Consider the following 21,491-nt stretch of genomic DNA (forward strand, 5'->3'; position numbering starts at 1 on the left):
CCCTTTACTGACAACATGGCAACTACACAAATGAGGAAGAGGAGGAGGAAGAAGATGAGGAAGAAGAAGAATTGGCTTTTATATGCTGCTTTTTTCTATCAGAAGGAGTCTCAAAGTGGCTTACTATCACCTTCCCTTTCCTCTCCCCACAACAGACACCCTGTGAGGTGGGTAAGACTGAGAGAGCCCTGATATCACTGCTTGGTCAGAACAGCTTCATCAGGGCTGTGGCTAGCCCAAAGTCACCCAGCTGGCAGCATGTGGAGGAGCAGGGAATCAAATCTGGCTTGCCAGATTAGATGTCGGCGCTCTTAACCTCTGCACCATGCTGGATGTGGGTTTAGATTATCCGACTTTTAGAATGCACCCTGGAATTTTCAGTCAAAGCTTCCTAACCCATGGTTTAAAGTCAGGCACACATAAAAATACAGGCTTTCTTCAACAAAGTCCATGGAAGCTGAAGTTTTGTAAAGCCATCAGGACTTAGCTTTTGGACAAGCTGACAAAGATACATATGGACGCGACTGCAGAAACAAAGTACCACAAGAATGCTTCCTCACGGTGCTCTAATCTAAGATGGAAAGAAGATGCCAGTATTTTCCTAGAGAACCAGGCAAGTACCAGAGAACCTGCCAGCATCTCAGCTCCAGCCTTGACCTAGTTAATGTCTCAGTCCCCCCCAGAGCTTACTGCCAGCAATCTGCTCCTCATTTTCTGCCTCATCTGCCTCTGCTATCCCACTACCCTAACACACTGATGGGAAGGATGTGTTAATCTCTCTGCTTCTAACTCTCCAGTATTTCATATCAATGTGAGGTTTAGGCCAGCATTGTCCCTAATGCTAAACATCACAAGCATTGTTTGAGGGCTGGCTGGGCATCTCTCCTTCCATCACCCACCAATGGAGTTCAAGCCCCCAAGTCCAAACACAAAGCAGATGGTTTATTGTCTTCAGTCAGCCTCAGCCCCACCTCCACACTATGCCAGTTTGCCCTGGTTTTAGCACCTGCCTGACTTGCTCCGGGATTTTCATTCCTGCCTCTACAGCACACTTCTGACACTGTTTAACCCCAGAAAACTCAGCTCCATGGCTCAAAACAACACAGTCTATCCAGAATGAGCTAAGGAAGCAGAAGGCTGTGGAGGCAGGATTGTGGGGGCAGCACAAGAAGAAGAAATCCTCTGGGGACTAAGGAGGAAACTGAAAGGAAGAGATGAAAATCCATCTGTGGATGGCAGGGCAGAGTGAGAAAGGAGGAAACCACTAGCTGGCACTGTGCCAAACTGGAAATACAATGGCTGTAAATGTCTGCACCTGCTAACTTGGCATGTCAATTCTTAGTAGAAGCTGATCATACACACATGTAAATATATATGTACACATACACACACATACCCCAAGGTTTCGACCTGATATTAAGGCTGGAAGTACCCAGAGCACCCTGGAATTTGAAATAGTTGCCTACCATTGCTTCTAACAATCAGTTTAATGCAATTAGAAGAAGAGTTGGTTCCTATATGCCACTTTTCACTCCCCGAAGGAGTCTTACAATCACCTTCCCTTTCCTCTCCCCACAATAGACACCCTGTGGGGTAGGTGAGGCTGAGAAAGCCCTGATATCATTGCTCGGTCAGAACAGCTTTATCAGTGCTGTGGTGAGGCCAAGGTCACCCAGCTGGCTGCATGTGGGAGAGTGCGGAATCGAACCCAGCTCGCCAGATTAGAAGTCCACACTCCTAACCACTACACCAAACTGGCTCTCAATTGCCACAGCCGAGGCACTCATCCCTGGTTATCTTGATTATCATTAATATACCTATCACTCAAATTTGGTTAGGGACATTAACAACCCTTGATAGTTTAAAATACTTCTCCCTAGTCCATCAGAGTTCTGGGGGTGGAAACCAGAACACATTTGCATTTTTAACTAGAAATGGTCAAAGGCCAGTCTCTCAAGGAAAGGTCTAGTTCAAATGGTCTTCACCCAAAGAGGTCCACTTTTGCCCAACAATGTTCTTGGGAATTTATTGATCTGACCATCCTTGAAAAGAGCTGGGGAAGCCATGTCTGAACAGTGAGTGGTCACTGGTTTTATTTCCTCTAACATGACACTGCTCTTCATGAGAATGACTTGAACACCAAAGTGACTCATATGAAGTGTATTGGGGAGCCAGATTATACTGTATATGTACAAATGCATCTAAGAGTGCAAGAAAAGATGCTTCCAGTGGGGAAATCGAGGATCAGTTATACTCTTTCACTGTTTGGAATTTCCCCAATTCCATTTCCAACAAATGGCTTTGTTTCCTATGCATGAGGAGAAAGCCATTCAGTTTATTTCTTCAGCCAGAGACCAAAACAATCATGGGAGAGAAACTGGAGTGCAGGAGATGTTGGAATAACTTTTCTTCCAGAAGAGGCTGAAAAGTTTCTGATTTTTTTCCCAGTTCAGAAAAAGACAATTAGGGGGGGAAATGATAGAGGCTTATAAAAGTATACATAGAGTGGAGAAAGCAAATAAGGAGAACTTTTCCTTCCTATCCCACAATACTAGAAACTAAATTTCCAAATACCCACACTAGAAACGGCTTTTCTGTTTCAGAAATAACTGTTAGGCTATCACTATGTACATTTGAGGATAGTATGTCTCCATAATATGGCTTCTATCAGACAGGCCATGGCAGATCATGGTATTTTCTATTGATTACACAGCCTAGTGGAAATTTACTCCAGACAAGCTTCATTGGGGCTTTTCCCTGATATATTTATATACTGTTTTCCTCCCTAATGGGAACCCAAATCAGATTACAATATCCTTCTTTTCTCATCCATTTTTTCCTCACAGCAAAAAAACTTGTGCAGTAGATTAGGCTGAGAGAGTATGACAGGCTGCCCATGGTGCCCCAGCAAGCTCCCCGGGCAGAGTGGGGATTCCAGACCAGATCCTAGTACTACCGGCCCAGCCCCTATACCCTACTACCTAACACAAGGAATACAACCAGGCATTACTTTTCCTTGTCCATACTACAGAGAAGGGGCACCAGGGACAACCTGCCCTGCAGTTCTCAATAACTAGCTCTGGAGAACACCAGCTGCAGCAATTTCCAATAACACCAGGGACTTGGGTTCCCCGTGCATCAGAGCCAAGAATGCAGCTCTGATGACAGCCAGGGGCTGTAGGTATTATCAACACTCCATCTATCTCCCCAGCATGGAGTATTCCCCAGCCTCCCCCACCCCCACCTCCAGTATTCCTGTCCCCACAGAGCAGGTGCAATCTCCAGCCACCATGCTGAGAGTTTAATTGCCGAGACTCATGGACAGCTGCTCTTAAGGATCTCCAAATTGGTCTCCGGCAGCCAGGCCATGCTATGGGAGGGCTGCATTAATCATGGGCAATATGCAGTAAGGCTCCTGGGACAAGGAGCTCCTCTCCCCTCTGCCTACATTCCCAATCTCGTCTTCCTTAGCTCCTCTGCAGAATCTGTGATCATCTGGAATGCCTAATTGCTGCACTTGTGAGCAGAAATGGGGGGGGGGGGCAGGCACCTGCCCAGTTGGGAAGGGAGAGACAGAAGACATTAACAGCGTTCTGCAACTACTAGCTCTGCAAGTTCCAACTTGATGTAAAAGCTCCCACAAGAGCCAACACAGAAAGAACACAGTTCCCCAAGACTACAGCCTCAACAGCTTCCCCATAATCACAGCTCTGCATGGGGAAACATATGATGCGCACTTGACAATGTCAGTTGTTGCTGTAGTTTAATTCCACAGCCAGTTAAAGCAGGCTTTAGCAGAAAGTCTCCCACTCCGTTCTGGACACCTCCTACAAAGAAGGATGCACAGCAGCCAAATGATTTCAAGAGAAGGAAAGAAACCACAAGGATTAACATGCAGGATGATGATCCGGAGAAAGACAGACAGTGCTGGGAGTGTTCAGCCTGCAGAAAAGATGGCTAAAGAACCATATATACCTGACAGATTGCCACAAACGGACAAAGTCTAGATTAAAGGCTTACTGCTCTGAAAAGGAAGTGACCACTTTTTGCCATCGAGAGCAAAACAACTGTCAGTTGACTGAGACCGCAGGAAAACAGATTCACTCTGTACAACAGGAAGAATTCCTGACATGAAAACTGTGCTACCTAATTATTGGATGTCACAGAATTGCCTTCCCTTGAAGTTAAAAGCAACAGATGAATTAACAGAGTGGCCAGAGAAAGCAACTCCTACCCACAGCAGGGATTTGGAGGACTGACCCTCAGCGGACCTGCCTACTGATTGGACAGCTCTCAAGATGCATCTGCCACCTACTCCCACTCCCACCACTAATACCTCTAGCCTTACAGCCCTACCAAACCAGCAGACAGACAGTTAAAAGCAGCCTGCGGGTTTCACTTCACGTTGCACACAATAATGTCCATTAGCTCTCCCTTATAGCAGATGTCAACTACATCACAAGCAAAATTTGGACCATAAACTCCACTCTTTAATGCCTAGCCAAAATCTTGTCAAACCGGTGCTGCTACACAAGGACCCAAGAGACAAGTAACAACTAGTCACTCTTTTGAAGGAAAGGGAAATTATAGCTGCTGGTCTGGCTAGGATAAGCTAGGTTCCACCAAGGAGCAATAAGAGAAGACAATGTATTTCCCAACCCATTTTCTGATTGCCATTCTTGACAGGAGTGGATTTTCAGTCAGCAAAAGCTGCCAGAATTGTGGTTCTGGAGACAAAGTCTTCAGTTTAGTCATGGGAAGTTTGGAGGCCACTGAAACCTCTGCTCAGAGGAAACTACTATATAAAGAGGTGAAAAAGCATGGACAAAAGCTTCCAATTCCTTCTGAAGACTCAGGATCTGGATCTCTGCCTTTGGGGGAAAAACAGGCAGACTGATTATCAAGCCCTAGGTATTCTGCAGGGAAAGCAATAGGCACCAGACTGAATTTGGTCCAGCGCATAGAGGAAGGCTCTGCATGAGCAAGCTGATAACAGTCCATTTCACAATTATGAACTATGCACAGTGATGGTGAGCTCCATAAGGCCTATAGGCTTTATCTCATCTGCCAAAGTTGTTTCTTCTACCTTCACTGCACACCAACATGAGATGTTTTTGCCCATGGCTCAGTTGTTTGGGGAGGGATTCTTCAAGGAAAAGCACTGGAAAGCCAGAGTATAGGCCAAAGATGTTCAGTTGTCTATGAAAAGCTTAGGTTGACTTTGGCTGTGTCTTAGCAAATCGGAGTCTACATTTTTTACTTGCACGATGCACACCGTGCACACAGAAACAGAAGAACAGCTGATTTTTGTACTCCACTTTTTACTATTTAAAGGCATCTCCAAGACCATTTATACACTGGAGGTTTCATGCCAGGCTGCAGGCTGGAGTTTTAGTCGTGGCAGGTTGCCCCACCTCTTCCTGCACCCACATGGGGGAGCACTTGGCCCAGTGCGCCTCATCTGCCCCCGATTTTTGCTCCTGTACAAGAGCTGGGGCAGTGAAGTTCCCAGTGCATAAACGGTCCAAGTGACTTACAGTTGCATTCCTTTCCTCTCCCCACAACAGACATCCTGTGAAGTAGGTGAGGCTGAGAGTGTTCTGAGAGAACTGTGACTGGCCCAAGGTCAGCCACCTGGCTGCATCGGGGGGGGGGGGGAGAAGTGGGGAATCAAGCCCAGTTCTCCGGATTAGAAGCTGCTGTTCTTAACACAATATCAAGCTGGCTCTCAATTTTGGCTTTCCCTCCTCACTTGGGAGTATATCTGAAGCACATCTTCCCAGTCATTTCCAGCTACATACTTAAAGATGAACTAAAACAAAACCCCTAAAATGATGGCACATGATCTTTAAGTGAGTCACCACAAGTGTCCTAAAACATGTACTTTTTAGGTATGCACTGAACACCACATGTACACACAAGTCTCTCTGAAGCTACAATTTTAAAGTTACTTAGTTTCATTAACACAAGTTCAACAACTGTCCTGTGAATGAACCAAGTCTCAGGCTTTTCCTTAGCATTAGCTCTAGGTAGGTACCTCTGCCTACACTGTCTCTGCTGGATACCCTGCAAAGCTCTGCACGGAAACAGTGATATTTAATTTAATTGCAGTGCACAAGGATATGGCATCATAATAAAGAGGAAAAGAGGACACTTTGCGCTAATTAAAGAGGGCCAGTCTCTTATCTCTGAACAAGCATGCAGTAAAGTCCACTGACAGGTTTACCAGACTCATGTGGGGCACACACTCCACTTGCATATTGTGGAAGAGGTAGCCATGAGCCCATCGCAGCAAGAATAACAAAGAGCCCTGAGGCACCTTAAAGAATAAGAATAAAGAATAAGAAACCTATTTTGGCATATGCATTTGTGAACTACAGCTCACTTTGTCAGACCACTCACTGTAGGAGCCTGTTTTGGGGCACTGACATGGTGGTACCAAGTGTTGCCTCACAGACATGGCTAGTATCTTGCCCCTGCTTCCAAATGAACAACCTGAGCCCTGTTCTTTGTCAGCCACATATCAACTCAGAATCCAGGAGGTAAGACCACAGAAGCCACCCACTGAGCATTCCTCCGTCCTCTTCTGCACTGCCTTGGACACCAAAGACTACTCTGATGCCATCAGACCATCAAGAGATACACAAAAGAAAGTAAATTTTATGGAGAATTATACTCGTGGCCAATTCTGAAAATGGAAAAATAATACAGAGGGAGAAATTTCTTTGGCAAAAAAACAGGAAGCCTGTTTGAAAAGGTGCAAAAACTAAAAGACTGAAACTTCAGCTGTTGTATTAAAGCAAAGATGGAGACAGCCAACTGGATTTGCCTGCACAAAAGAGGTTGGCCATTTGGCTATGAAGACTCAAACAATTCTAAAGTGATCTATGCAGCTATGACTGAACATAAAACCTACAACATCAGAATATCTGCTTAAAAAGGATGTCAACACCCAACAGTCAGCTATGTATTTCCCAGAGTTTTAAAAGAAGCGTTATTTAGGAGTTGGTTCTCCATGACAAAGTTTTGTAGTGGTTAGATTCCCCCCTCGGAGGAAAGGCCATGGTTCCTACAAGAAAGGTGAATGAGATCTCCCTCATGTGAAAGATAAGAAAATGAACTGAATGGTCTTTCTAAACAGTGTGATTTGGACTCAAATTCACAGCAACACTGACACTCTCTTACCTGAGACAGAAACTCTCATGATTGCTTCCAAGGGACGGTTGTTATCCAGGGCCCTGCTTAGACGCAGTTCTCCTGTGCTGTGGTTCAGAAGCACCAGCTTCAGTTCATTGCCTTGTTCAAAACTATAGGTAAGATTATCAGAGACATCAGGGTCATAGGCTGGAATCATACCTATTACCCCAGTAGGGAAACTGCTGGATTTGTTTGTGATGTAATTGTTGAAGATGATCTGGAAGTTCTTTAGCACAGGTACATTGTCATTCTTATCCAGTAAACGGACATGCACAGTAGCCCGACTCACCAGTGGAGCTGAAGTAGCCTGTACCACAACAACATATTCAGACTTGGCTTCATAATCTAAGTCCATTAGTGCTGTCAATTCTCCTGAGAAGATGTCAAGCTGGAAAACCTCAGGAATGTTCCCCTCCACTATCTGATACATGATCTGGGCATTGGTGCCCTCATCTGGATCACTGGCTGTGATCCGGGCCACGACTAAACCAATGGGACTGTTTTCCTCAATGAAGATGTCAAACTCATCCCGTTCAAAGACTGGAGGGTTATCATTGACATCAAGAACAGTGATATGGACATCAACAGGAGTCCTCATGGCTGGTACACCCTTATCAACTGCATACGCCCTAAGCTCATACAATGGGACATTCTCCCTGTCTAATCTACGCAAAGTTCTAACAATGCCTGAGGTCGATTCAATTATGAAATCTCCATCCCCATCATCTCCACCCTGAAAGGTATAGAACACCCTACCATTCATGGCAGAGTCTCGGTCAGTGGCAGAAACCTGCAAGACACTAGTGAAGGCCGGGACATCTTCATATACAGAACCTTGGTAGCTGTCTCTTAAGAACTGGGGTGCGTTGTCATTTACATCAGTGACTAGTATTTCCAGGTATGTGGTGTCTGATTTCTGTGGGATACCATTGTCCCTGGCTGTAATTGCGAGTGTATATGACACCTGGTCCTCATAATCCAGCTCCATCTGGGTGGTGACAGCTCCAGTGTCCATATCAATCTTGAACTGAGGGATGCTGTCTTCCATAAAGTAAGTGATGCGGGCATTCTCCCCTGTATCCTCATCTGTAGCACTAATGATCACAACAGTCGTGCCCACTGGCCGGTCCTCATTGATGTTAACAGTGTAATGGGAGCTCTGGAACACTGGCCGATGGGTGTTGGCATCCGTCACGTTGACAAAGACTTGTGCCGTGTCCAATCGTGTGCCATCTGAAGCTGTGATGGTAAGCAGATACTGGCGCTCTAATTTGTAATCCAAGGGTAGGGCCAAAGTGATAAGGCCACCACCACTCTGGCTGGTGATGGAGAAACGATTGCGGGTATTCCCATTGGTGATCTGGTAGGTGATGACACTATTGACGTCCCGATCAATGGCGGAGACCGTGAGGACGCTGGTGCCCACTGCAGCATCTTCATTAAGACGCACAGCATATTCCTTTTGGGTGAATTCAGGGTTGTTGTCATTAACATCCAAGACAGTAATGCTGACACTGGCTGAAGAAGTCATCGGTGGGATGCCATGGTCTCGGGCTTCAACGCCAAAGTTGTAAAAGTCCACTGCCTCGCGATCCAGTTCAGAGGCCACCACAATCCATCCTGTGTTGTTGTTGATAGTAAAGGGGAAATCAGAGCTAGTGTCGACCAGAGCGTACTCTAGTCGGGCATTCTCCCCAGAATCAGCATCAATGGCTTGGATGTGGATGACGGAATAGCCAACGGGCACATTCTCTAGGACTGTGGACTGGAAGGGCGTGCTGACAAAGATAGGGGCATTATCATTTATATCCAGCACCTGGATGGTTACCAGTCCACTGATGTTGGAGAGGGGAGGCCTTCCCCCATCCTGGGCCCTAATGCGAAGCGTGTACTCTTTATTCATCTCATAGTCAAGCTGGCTGACCACATCAATGTTCCCTGTCTGGGCATCGATGTAGAACTGCCCTCGGGTGTTGCCACTCATGATGCTGTAATGCACTAGGGCATTGCTACCTTTGTCACGGTCTGTGGCATTCACCCGCAGGATGTGTGTGTTCGAGGCCACATTCTCAGGTACCTGCACCACATACCGTTTCTCACTGAACTGGGGCGAGTTGTCATTATCGTCCTCCACCGTGATGTGGATTGTGGCTGTGGTACTGCGTGGCCCAGGGTCTTTGCCTTGGTCATTGGCTTCCACAATTAACTGGTAAGACTCCACAGCCTCTCGGTCAACCAGACCATTGGTGCGGATGACGCCGGACTTCGGATCGATCTCAAATATCCTGTTGGACCCGTTCCCGTTCAAGATGCGGTACAAGATGTTGGCATTGGGGCTGGCATCACCGTCCGTGGCTCTGACCGTCAACACCTCATAGCCAACTTCCAGGTTCTCCCGCATGTTCTCTTTGTATTCTTGCTGCTCAAAGATGGGGTCGTGGTCATTGGTATCGCTGACGGTGACTGTGAGGGTGGCCAGGGCCGTGCGGCGCGGCACGCCGTGGTCGGTGGCCATCACGCGGAATACGTGGGTGCTTTTGGTTTCTCTGTCCAGCTCCTCTGCGGTGGTCACGGCTCCTGTCTGGGGGTCGATGGCAAAGTAGCTGTTGGAGCGGCTGTCGAAAAGCGCGTCCATGGCGTAGTCCAAGCGGCCCCACTCGCCCTCGTCCGGGTCCAGGGCGGCCAGCAAGAGCACGGGCGTCCCGGCGGGCCTGTTCTCGGGCACCGACACCTGGTAGGTGGGCTTCTGGAACTGCGGGCTGGCGTTGGCGTTGCGCTTCCTGCGGCGGCCCTCGTGGCCCGGGCGCCCGCCCTCGGCCAGCCACTGCTTCTCCACCTGCCGCAGCGAGGAGGCCAGGCCGACGCTCCAGCGCACGAAGCTCTCGCCCTCCGGCTCGCCGCGCTCGCACAGCAGCCCCAGGCGCCGCGGGGGGCCCGCCCTCAGGCACAGCGCCCGCGGCGGCAGGAGCAGGTCCCCGCGCCGGGGGGGCCACGGGCTCCGGAGGCCGCCGCCGGGCACCCTGCACCGCAGCTGGCCCCCTCCCCGCGCGCCGGACGGCGGCAGAGAAAGGCGGGAGCCCGGCGCCAAGCACAGCGCCCGGCCCCGGCCCCCGCCAAGCCGCCCGCCCGGGGCTGGGGCCAGGAGGAGGCGGCTGAGCAACACCACTCGCCCGTCCGCCGCCGCCGCCGCCGTCCGGTTGCCGCCGCACAGCGGGCCGAGCAGGTGCGCCCAAAGGCCGCGGGCGGGACGCGTTGCCGGGCAGAGCCACAAGACGGGCGGCGTGGCGCAGGCGGCGTGCTCGTCCGGCGGCCGCCGCGGGATCCCGGCGGCGCTGGGGACGCAGAGCGCGGCCGGCACCAGCTCCACGGGGCTCTCGGCTCCGGAGCGGGGGAGCCCCAGCGCCAGCAGCAGGAGCAGGAGCAGAGCCCGGCCCGGGGCGCAGCAGCAGCCGCCGCCCATCTCCCGCCGCCGCCTGCAGTCCGGCCTCCTCCTCTCGGTCGGTCTGTCGGCCGGTCAGCGGCGGCGGCAGCAGCAGCAGCAGCAGCAGCGACGTTTCATGCCAGGAGGGCGATCCGGGCAGAGGCGCCCGAGCAGGTTCGCCGCCGCGTGCGCTCTCCCCGCAGCTCGCGCCACTCGCGCCGCCTGCCAAGCAAGCCCGGCTCGGCTCCGCTGCGGCAGCGGCTCGGCTCGGCTCATTTCCATAGACCTGCGGCTCTTAAAGGAGCCGCGTCACCCTTGCTGAAAGAGAAGCGGCCGCGCGGTGGGGCCATCCCCTCCACAGCGCCACATCTTCCTCTAGTGGCGGCGGCGGCGTCGCTTCTTCGAGTCGGGGCTCCTCAGATCCGGAGCCCGGGCTCCCCCTTCCAGTGGTCCGCTCAGCACACAGCTCCCGTGAATGGCCATAGCCAATGTCCTTACACCTGAGATTACTGCAGACACACCTCCTAAGTAGGCATCACCGTCCCTCACTAGCTAATGTTTGTCTGTATTCCATCAGCCTCTTTTGGGCCCTTGCTCCCTGTTGTAAGCTGTAGCTTACCCTTGGAGTTCATGTTGACAAGTTTGCTGCCCCAGTCTCTGAAAAGGAGCATGTCGATAGGCAGCCTTTATCAGGAGACCTTGTTTGCAAGGAGAGTCTACAAGCTATGACCAGGGACCACTAAGAGTTATCTGGTTTAGGTCCCAAGGAATACCCAAAGCAATAATGCATCTGAGCATGTGCAGAGTGTCATCTGGGATTAGTGATTTGCCTGGCATCTCTCGCCTTCAGACAAAACACCTCATGTCCCTTTAGTTTCCTATGCTAACCATTTGCCCAACTATGCAACCAGAGTTCAGCTCTGGAAAAGCCAAGTTGAGGTGCTCGGTGCTACACTCTGATTGCTTCCACGTACCCCTCACTTTGCAGAGGGCCTCTTTGAATCATCCCTCTCAGGACTCCAAGTCCATCCTTCACTGTCACCTCAATGCTGTCTAACAAAGCCAGAGTTGCTGAGTCCTTATTCCCTTCTAGGTTGCCCCATCCAATGGAGATAGACCTCAACAACTTGTGAACTCCCTCTCTGTTCTAGGCAGACTTGAACCACAACTCAACAGCTGCCACTGCTTGTACACAATCTCAAAGCAAAGCCCACTGTTTAATTGGCTGGAAATGCAGAGGAGGAAATGACCAAATTCTACTGGTTATTGGGTCTTTCCAGAGCAGACAGAAAATGGTCCACTGATGGAAGGAGAGACAACTTTACACCGATGAATTATCATCTCTACTTGAAAGATCCAGCAATGATTTCCTTCTGGTTGGGACCTGAGAGAGTGATTTTACAGAGGATGAAAATAGCTGGCTCCAGGCCAGTAGCCTTCTCTAGGATGAATGATCAGGAGTGAAGACTCAGGGAACGGACGTCTGGCTTAACTCATGAGCATGGTTTCAGCCCCAACATGGGCACTAATCCTTTATTGGTAACGTCCATGAAGTTGTGTAAAACATAGAGAATGCCATTCCATGCTTAAATTATGGACCTAAATTACTGTGAAAATCAAATGAATCAAAACCACTGCTATATGATACAAACAGGCCTTTATTAGCTGGCCTTTACTACACAGAGAAGCCCAGCAGATTCTAAATCCCTTCAAGGGCCATGAGAAGCATTAGGATGCCATCTCCATGTATCACCCATTAGCTAACAACAAGCTATTAATAAGAATCTATTGCAGAGGGCCCCAACATTTGAGTCCATGGACACCTTCAGACTTCTGAGACAGTGAGATTAGCCCCCCTCCCCAAAAAAAAGCCATAAAAGGAGATGAAGCCAAACACATCAACTCTCTCCTTACTTTGCCGAGGAACTGTGGAAGGAGAATGGAAATAAACGAAGGAATGCCCTAGAACAGGAGTGGCCAAACTCTGGCTTTCCAGATGTCCATGGACTACAATTACCATGAGCTGCTGCCTGCATCTCCTGGCAGGGGCTCATGGTAATTGTAGTCAATTGAAATCTGGAGAGGCACAGTTTGGTCACCCCTGCCCTAGGGAAATGAAGGGAGAAAGCCATGGAAACCCCTTTCTCTGAAATAAGGGCAGCCAATAACAAGCCCTGTGTTAAAAATATCCCTCCCACCTTTTGAAAATCTTGGGAAGGAACAAGGGGAAGTACTGGAAGGTACCTTGTGGGGAACTTTGGTCTGTTATTGAGATGAAGGGAGGCAAGGCAAGAGAATGTAGAACCCAACACCGCCAAAGAAGTACAGATGTGACTAAGCTGTTCTAGAAGTACAAAATAGCTTCCAGTCTTACTAACCCTGAAGAGGCTAGGCTCCTTGTCAATCCACAAGGCCTACTCAGTGGAAACCATAAGAGGCTGGCTGCCTCACTCAAAACCAATCTTTTTATCTCTGACCCACAAGTTGCTGGCCTGGGATCTGAGATCTCCTGATATGGTGATGGGGGGTCTTGGATGAGAATGAAACACTTCCAGATTGTCCTCTTTTCCAAGAAGCTGTGTTAGTCACTCAGGGTGAGCACCGCATGAAACTGGGAAATATCAATATGCATTCACTTCAGAAGGCTAAATTAATTTTGCTATTTAAAAAAAAATAAGAATATCTATACTGAATCAGCTCAATCGGCCACCTACCCCAGTATCTTATTTCGTACAGTGGCCCACAAGAGCCCCTCATGCAGGGATTCCCAACCATGGACTCCTGGGGGTCCCCGGGAGTTCTGAAGTGGCGTGGCATGATGGGGCCCAGGCTGTCTTCACAGCTCCTACTCTTCTTTCCAGCCTACATGAGGCAGAGCCCTCATAATAGTAGTAGAGGCAGGGGGGAGGAAGCAAAAGGAGGGCTAAAGGAGTGGATAGTGATGTCATTTCTGGAGGCGTGGTAGGGGTGACCAGCTGACATCACTTCTGGGGGGCCTTGAAGTCTGAAAAAAAATTTCAGAGGCACCTTCACAGTCAGAAGGTTGAAAAAGGCTGCCCTAAGGCCTTCAGGCAGGGCCCAGAGAGGCCACTGTTGCCATGCCTTATAGGACATAGGTGAAGACCATGATTCACCCATTTGCTGAAGCTAAGTGGAACAGAATGTGTGCGATGCCTGTGCAGGAAATCTCCAGAAGATTCTATTGATCTACCTTTGGTTCTATGAAAGAAGTGGACCCCATGTACAGTGTCACAATAGCACTCATGGGTGAATCACATGAATGACTTTGACCTAAATCTTTCCAAGACGTAATTGTGGAGAGGGAAATCACTTTGCCATAAGAGCCAAGAGCCATGCCCCTCTAACTGTTTCTCATCCACCTTCTGCATATAAGCTGGTAACACATACATGTGAATCAACTGGTTTGGACAGGCATGCAGTTGGCATTTGCCCCATCACCTCCTCATACATTAGAGTGAGGCGAGGATGCACACTGACCATGGGGCCACAGGAGCCAACTCATAAGTGGCAAGTAGCTCCTTTCAGCAGGGTAAAGGATCTGGGGCAGGTGTCTGTATGGCAAGGCCAAAGAGGCATGTACAAGGGGAGCCAGAACACACAGAACAAAAAGTCTTGACCTCAATCCCCAGCATTGCCAGTTAAAAGAAGAAGAGTTGGTTCCTATATGCTGCTCTTCTCTTCCCAAAGGAGTCTCAAAGTGGCTTACATTCGCCTTCCCTTTCCTCTCCCCTCAACAGACACCCTGTGAGGGAGATGAGGCTGAGAGAGCCCTGATATCACTGCTTGGTTAGAACAGCTTTATTAGCACCATGGTGAGTCCAAGATCACCCAGCTGCATGTGGGGGAGTGCAAAATCAAACCCAGCTCACCAGATTAGAAGACTGTACTCCTAACCACTACACCAAACTGGCTCTGAAATACCAGGGATGGTATTGAGATGCCACCCATAAGGGGAGACTACAGTGTGCTAGATGGCCCAAGGATCAGACAGAATAAACTGCTTTAGGTAGATGGGTCTCTCCACTGCAGCTCAGTGGCAGAGCTATATGCTTTGCATGCAGAAGGTCTTTGGATCCGGCTCCAGAATTGGGGAAAGACCTTTTTTCTTCCTGAAGCATTGCTGCCAGTCAGAGTACAGGGACTCATAATATTCTGATTCAGGAAGGCAGCTAAATGTGAGCAGAACTCTGAGAAGTCATTCATCTGATTGGAATCCAGTCCCTCCTGAGAGCCATTAGGGGTTCTGTTGTATAAGTGTGTGCCAATTAATGTGCTTAAGCAGAACTGCTACGCTGGACAGCAGCCTTAGCCAGCCTGCAGAGCTCTCTGGCTAAAACCTCCCTTTCCCCCAGTGGACTTCTCCAGTGTCGAGATGATCCTGATCATTACCTGGCTGAGACAGAGCCTGGATTCTTTCTCTCCCTTCTGTCTCAAGCTCCTGCCTTTCTTTACACCGACTTTTACAGCACATTTTGCTTATGTTTTTGCAGCCACATTCAATCTACTGGCACAAGGTCTGCCCCTGGAGTTACTTAAAAGGGCAATGGCTCCGACATTCCAAAAGCCCCACTCACTGCAGGTGCCTATAAAAGAGAACACATCTCTTTCTCTGGACTGAACAAAATAGAAAAGCTTCTGGTCTCACTCTGTTTAATATGCTGGCAACAAGAAGCAATTGTTCCTAGTTAAAAATCCCTGCTGCAGTTACAAGCTATACATATAAGCAAAAAGGGGGAAATACCACTGTTAAGTCAAAAGCAAGAGCAAAAGCAAAAATAATAATTGCACTGAACATACAAAAATGTTGCTGGCTTCATTTTCTTAATATAATTTTTTATATGACAGTTGTTGGGTTTTAAATGGTTAATATGGTTTGGGTGTTTTTGTTTTTAAACAGATGTATATGTAGAAACCTTTATAAATGTATATATTAGGAAAGGGATCATAGTAATCTTAACATTTATAGCAATGTAAAGTTCTCAAAGAACTTGATATACAATTTCTTAGTAAGACCTACAGTATCCCAAGAAGTGAAGTCCATGTTATTCATATGGAGAGCCTTGAAAGAGAGGTATTTATCTGAGACTACCTGGGGAATTCCTACCTGGAGCAAGCCTTGAAATGGGCATGTTCTAGCTGACAAGATGATTAATGGAATGGTGAAGACCATATTAGTGCTCACCAATTAGAAGCAAACAGAAGGCATCTATCGTGTTCTGCCCCTTGTATGTCAATCCTTTCTATGAAACTTGAGTGGGAATCCTGAGCAAAGCTTATTGGAAGACTAAGAGGTGATATGATAACCATCTTCAAACACTTGAAGGGCTGTCATAGAGAAGATGGAGCAGAGTTGTTTTCTGTTGCCTCAGATGGTCGGACCAGAACCAATGGGTTGAAATTAATTCAAAAGAATTTTAGGCTAAACATCTGGAATAAGTTCCTGACAGTTAGAGTGGTTCCACAGTTGAAAAGGCTTCCTCGGGAGGTGGTGAGTTCTTCTTTGGAAGTTTTTAAGCAGAGGCTAGATAGTCATCAGACAGAAATGCTGATTTTATTAACTTAGGCAGATTGTGCATGAGTGGGCAGGTAGTTGTGAGATCCTGCATTGGTGCAGGGGGTTGGACTAGATGACCGTGGAGGTACCTTCCTACTCTGTGATTCTATGAGGAAGTAGAAGGTGCACAGTAGCCATGTGTAGGTGGCCATAATAACTGAGATTGTTGTTACATAGAGAGCTGCATAACTGATAGGACTGAAGTCAGTTGTTCAGAGGTTTTGTAGACACTTCTACTGTTCAGGCACTTAGCAGCTGTGCAAGCAACCATCTTTCCAATGTACTTCACACACACACAAACCCTCTTGAAATCGGTATCTTCTCTGCAGTTTGGATCCACCAGAGTGTTTCAAGGGACAGAAGGATAGCTGCACACAGAGGACAGCCTTTCATCTCCTCTCCCTCTCACTGCTGTTGAACATTCCCCCCCCCTACACACACACACACACAAAATATTCTTCCTGTCCCCCAGGAACAGTAGTTCTGGAGACATGTAGGACACCAGCAAGTGAGGGGGGGGGAGGAAAAAGAGCCATGTTCCATGGGTAGAAATCTATCAGTGGAAACACTCTGGTGGCTCTATGCCAAGCTGAAGATTGTCTCCAATCTAAAGGCTGACTGCCTGGACATTTTTATCCTAATAACAAAGGAGACAGAAAACATTTCTGCTCTGTTTCCTTGTCCCTAGAACAACATGCCCAGGCACCCATCATAGGCATCATATGACTAAGAAGTTGCTGTAAGTCATATAGCTCCAAAAGTAAAATTAAAACAGAAGACAGTCCACATAATAATACCTTTCATTATGACCAGCCAAATGACATATAATCGTGTTAACTTCATATGGCAACACCTATTTTAACATTTAGCTATGGGGTTTGCAAGCTTGCAGAACGTCTGAACAAATGGTTAGGCCAATAAAACATAAACTTTTCATTTTCTCATCTCTGTCATGTAGTTTATTCTCTGTTTGTCACTCTGTGGGACCTGTGCTACTATCAGCATCTTGACTAGCAACAAGAGCCTGAAAGATCCCTTATTTCTTTGAAGGAAATGGACATCCCCCCAGCCTAGAACAAAGCAGATTCAGGAAACTCTGCATCAAGGATGCCTCTGAACAAACAGCTCCTTGTACGTTCACATGGCAGGACTGGAGGCAGCATGGCAGGTTTCTGTTGAACTCTTTTAAACTCCCGTCTCCACTCTAAGGGCCAAAGAGCTTTGTAGCTGCAAGCTAGCCAAGCAGGCAGGCTGACAAGCTGGAGCCCTCAATAGCTCCCAGGGATACAGGAAGGAATGCTGCCTCTCCTCCTAGCCTAGTGAGTGAAAACAAACAAGTTGGACAGTGCCATTCAGAAGGAGAATGGCCATCAATTAATTACACCCTGGATTTAGGACCCATCCTGTAAGGGACGTGAGGGTACCCAGCACCCCGAAGGATAAGAACCCCATAAGGATGGAGTCACGCAGACACCCTTTGTTAGGACTGTAAAAGAGCCTTGGGAAAGGAGGCTCTGCCGATGCATGCCCTCAGAAGCTGCAGGAGAAGGACCAAAGGGAAATGGGGCAGCCTGGGAGATCCAGTGCCAGCTCATCTCTTAATGTGCCACTTGCTGAGTGATGGCCACGTCCCAGGCTTCATCATTTACTATTTATTCATTTATTTATCCTTTAGAATTCTATCCTGCCCCTTTCCGAGGACGTGGAGTAGCTTACATATAAACAGTAAAAAAAAAACACTCTTGCCTCTTGGTTTTAATTCCAACCAAGAGAACTCTGTGCTCTTGCACTTCTTGCACATCCATGATGGCAAGTTCTCACTACACAGTTTAGACAATGTTTAAGACTTTTTGTCACCGGGGGGAGTAGAATATTTTGCAAAGACAGGCAGAAGACAGAACACTGGGGTAACCATGAGTAATCAAGGACTTTTATTCTACTTTGTAATCTACACATGGGCCAGTTTTGGTTGTTTTTTAAATGGTGCCTATTTATTTATTTATTTATTTATTTATTTATTTATTTATTTATTTATATATACCCCCTCTCCAACCAGCCAACTCAGGGCAGTATACAACCTTAAAATTCCTCATTACAATAAATTGGAGAAATGTCATAGAAATGGAGTCATTCCAGATTGTTCCAATTGAGAATCTGTAACTTACAGGTATAGGTGCCTTTTCTCATACATACATAGTTTCCACACAGCAACAGACAGAGGATAGACTGAAATCACAAACCAATTTTCTTATATCTCAGAACAAAAGATCTATGCTGGAGGAACCACACAGAATCGTGTGAGGCTTGCTTCATCACACCAGCTCAGTGAGTCACTTAAAAAGATGCGTATGGCAGGGCTTTTTGTCTTCCAGAGAAGTCTATTATTTAGCATTCTAACATACATGAGCTAGGGTTTAAGAAGCAGTACATATGGCTCTGAAGCTTGGTAATGATGCAAACTCTCCCAGTCACCCTATCCACCTGGGCTCATGCCATGCTGGTGTGATAAGATGGCACATAACACTAGAGGGGAATTGGGACATCACATATTGTGGGCCTGGAAGAAATAAGGAACTGTGCCAGTTCAGCCTCACAGTGTCAATTGTTTGGAGGTGGGGTAGTGATAGAAGAAGAGCTGATGGTTAATACCGAGACGCAAAGCAACTTACAAATATCTTTCCCTCTCTCTCCTCGTAAGACAACCTGTGAGGTAGGAAGGGCTGAGAGAGCTTTGACAGAATTGAAAGAACAGCTCTAACTGAACTGTGACAAGCCCAAGGTCACCCAGCTGACTGCCTGTAGGGGAGTGGGGAATCAAACCCGGCTCTCCAAATTAGGGGCTGCCGCTCTTACCCACTATACCATGCTGCTCTTGTGCAATGGGTGCCTGTTGGGAAACTGGTCCAGAGGCATCAGAGTCAAAGGAGACTGCTAGGTCAGCCCCAGGGGCTGCTCCACATCTAAGGGGAGCCAGTGCTGGACATAGGCCAGGCACGAATCCCTGCTTCCAGATTTTAACTGAATCTCAGCAATAGCCCCCCACCCTGAGGATGGGCCCGAATTACTTTGTGCAAAGAACGGAGTGTAGCCTTAAGGCAGCGTCTGGAATAGCTGGCGCAAACTGAAAACAAGTCAGACAAGAATCAGAAATGAGGCAATGGGAAGACGGCCGGGTGCGGCCTGGGGGAAACTGCTAAATCATCAAATTGACAAGAAAGGGCTCTGGTCTCCCTATTATAGTGCCGACTCTGAAACTGCCAGAAAGAGTCGAGGGCGGTTGGCCCCCTAGTGGGAGGAAGAAGAATGAGACTGATTGGTTGGGAATCGTCAGGTGGGCGGCTGTGTTGGTCTGAAGCAGCAGGACCCAGTGTGAGTCCAGGGGCATCTTTCAGAACGACAAAGAGGATTAAGATGGGCAGCCCTGTTTGTCTGTCGGTAGCAATAGAAAAGAGCAAGAGTTCATTAGCATCTTAGAGACTAACAAAATTTGTTGCAGGGAATGAGTAGTTCAGCAGTGGAATAGGCTGCCTAAGGAGGTGGTGAGCTCCCCCTCACTGGCAGTCTTCAAGCAAAGGTTGGATACACACTTTTCTTGGATGCTTTAGGATGCTTAGGGCTAATCCTGCATTGAGCAGGGGGTTGGACTAGATGGCCTGTATGGCCCCTTCCAACTCTATGGGCCATTCCGCACGAGTTTAATGTAGCAGAAGGCTTTCAAATTGTAAATGCTACTAATTTGCAGTTCCGCAAGACGTCGAACGCAATCTGCAACACTCCTGCAACAGTTCCACGAAAAGCGATTTGTTGTAGCGCTTCTAGGGAAATCAGGAAACCCTTCGAAAAGCGCTACACTCTTGCGAACAATCTGCAACACTAGCGAAAAAGACCTGTGCATTCTCATTGTTGCGGTTCCAACAAAGTCCCTCCCCCTGGCTCTCTCCTCCAAACTTCCAGCGAAGCGATCGCCATTTTTTTTCCTTGGAGCGAGCGGGGAAAGCAATGAACCAGCAAGGCTTCATTCACCCAGCGAGGCTTCACTGGCTACAGTCCCTCCACAGAAGTGCTTTAAAGCTCCTCTAAGTCCCCAAGCACAACACAGCCCCGTTTGCAAGTTCCCTTTATTTTCGGCCGAAAATCGCGCCCATCCGGGGGGAGGATTTTTTTTTTCACTCGGGGGAGCATGGTAACTATGAATCGCCAGCTCACACACCAGCTAGATGGGTCTCTCCGTTGCAATGAATCAACGCAGATTCGTTGCAACGTGTTTTTTCTTTTTTAAACCTGTGCTTAAAGGAAAAGGGGCTTTTCCGGAGCATGATAACAACCACTCATTGGCTGTTCATTTGATTGACAGCCAGGGGCGGGACCAAGCACAGAAAAAATCGTTCCTTTCTAGCAATTCCTGCGAGACCAGAAACCTTTGGGAAACGAATGAAACGCTACTGGATTCCACTACAAATGCAGGTATGCGTAATGCCGAGATTCCACTTTTTAAAATAGCGTTTCCGCTTTATGGAACCAATTGGCAACATTGGTCCTTGTGCGGAAACAACCTATGATTCTATGAGCTTTCATGAGTTACTGCTCACTTGATCAGAATCATCATGGTATGCAGGTCCCCGGAAGACCCCTTTGAGAAGGGAGTGTGAGATTCAGAGCCCAAGCTGTAACTTCTTGCTTTCTGTCTGAAAGTTCACTTTTCTAGGCTAGGTTCACTTTTCCTGGGCAGAATGGATGCTTTGGAGGTCCCTGTCCTCCCCAGGCATCATCTCCCAATCTCCAGGAGATTTCCAACCTGGAGCTGGCAACCCTCCCCCCCATCCCCCACTGGTGGCCACCTAACCCTGTCGAGCAGTCCACTCTGTGTGCCACAGACACTGTTCCACCCCCTTCCTTCTTTTTGCCTCTGAGTCACCAACTGCACAGAATAACTGGACTAGGGCCTGAATGAATCCCCCCCCCATTCCATAGAATCTCACCAGGTGACCTGAGGCCAGTAAGTCTTTACCAGCCTAACCTACCTCAAAAGGTTACTACTGGGGAGATAAAGTGAAGGAGGGAAGAACAATGTGATGAGAAGGATATGCATCCACCCACCCTCCAAAAAAGATCTGGCTTAAAGGCCAGCACTTGCTGACTCCATTGTAGCAAAAGCATCAAGAAGCCAGTGCACAGAGGGGAGGGGGAATCCTGTCCACAGAGGGGATGCTAGCCATTCCTCAGTATGGCTTCATATGGACAACAACAATATTTAAACTGGACAACTACAGAGGTAGCTAGCAGCCATCAATAGTGGTT

The 21,491-nt window shown here is 48.1% G+C and overlaps 2 protein-coding genes across 7 annotated transcripts in view; one reads left to right on the plus strand and one right to left on the minus strand.

Moving 5' to 3' along the window:
• The window catches only part of CELSR2 (cadherin EGF LAG seven-pass G-type receptor 2), a 121,914-nt gene extending 111,038 nt beyond the window's left edge, over window positions 1–10,876 (minus strand). For all 6 annotated transcript variants that reach the window (XM_077334263.1, XM_077334262.1, XM_077334258.1 and 3 more), the window contains exon 1: window positions 7,186–10,876. In XM_077334263.1, coding sequence (XP_077190378.1) covers window positions 7,186–10,657 — 3,472 coding nt within the window. In that variant the 5' untranslated portion in view covers window positions 10,658–10,876. The remainder of the gene's footprint in view (window positions 1–7,185) is intronic.
• RPL10A (ribosomal protein L10a) overlaps window positions 1–21,491 on the plus strand; it is a 486,091-nt gene that overhangs the window by 52,909 nt on the left and 411,691 nt on the right. The window lies entirely within an intron of this gene.

The sequence above is a fragment of the Paroedura picta genome, chromosome 4 (genome assembly GCF_049243985.1).
Source record: "Paroedura picta isolate Pp20150507F chromosome 4, Ppicta_v3.0, whole genome shotgun sequence".
NCBI classification, from domain to species: domain Eukaryota; kingdom Metazoa; phylum Chordata; class Lepidosauria; order Squamata; family Gekkonidae; genus Paroedura; species Paroedura picta.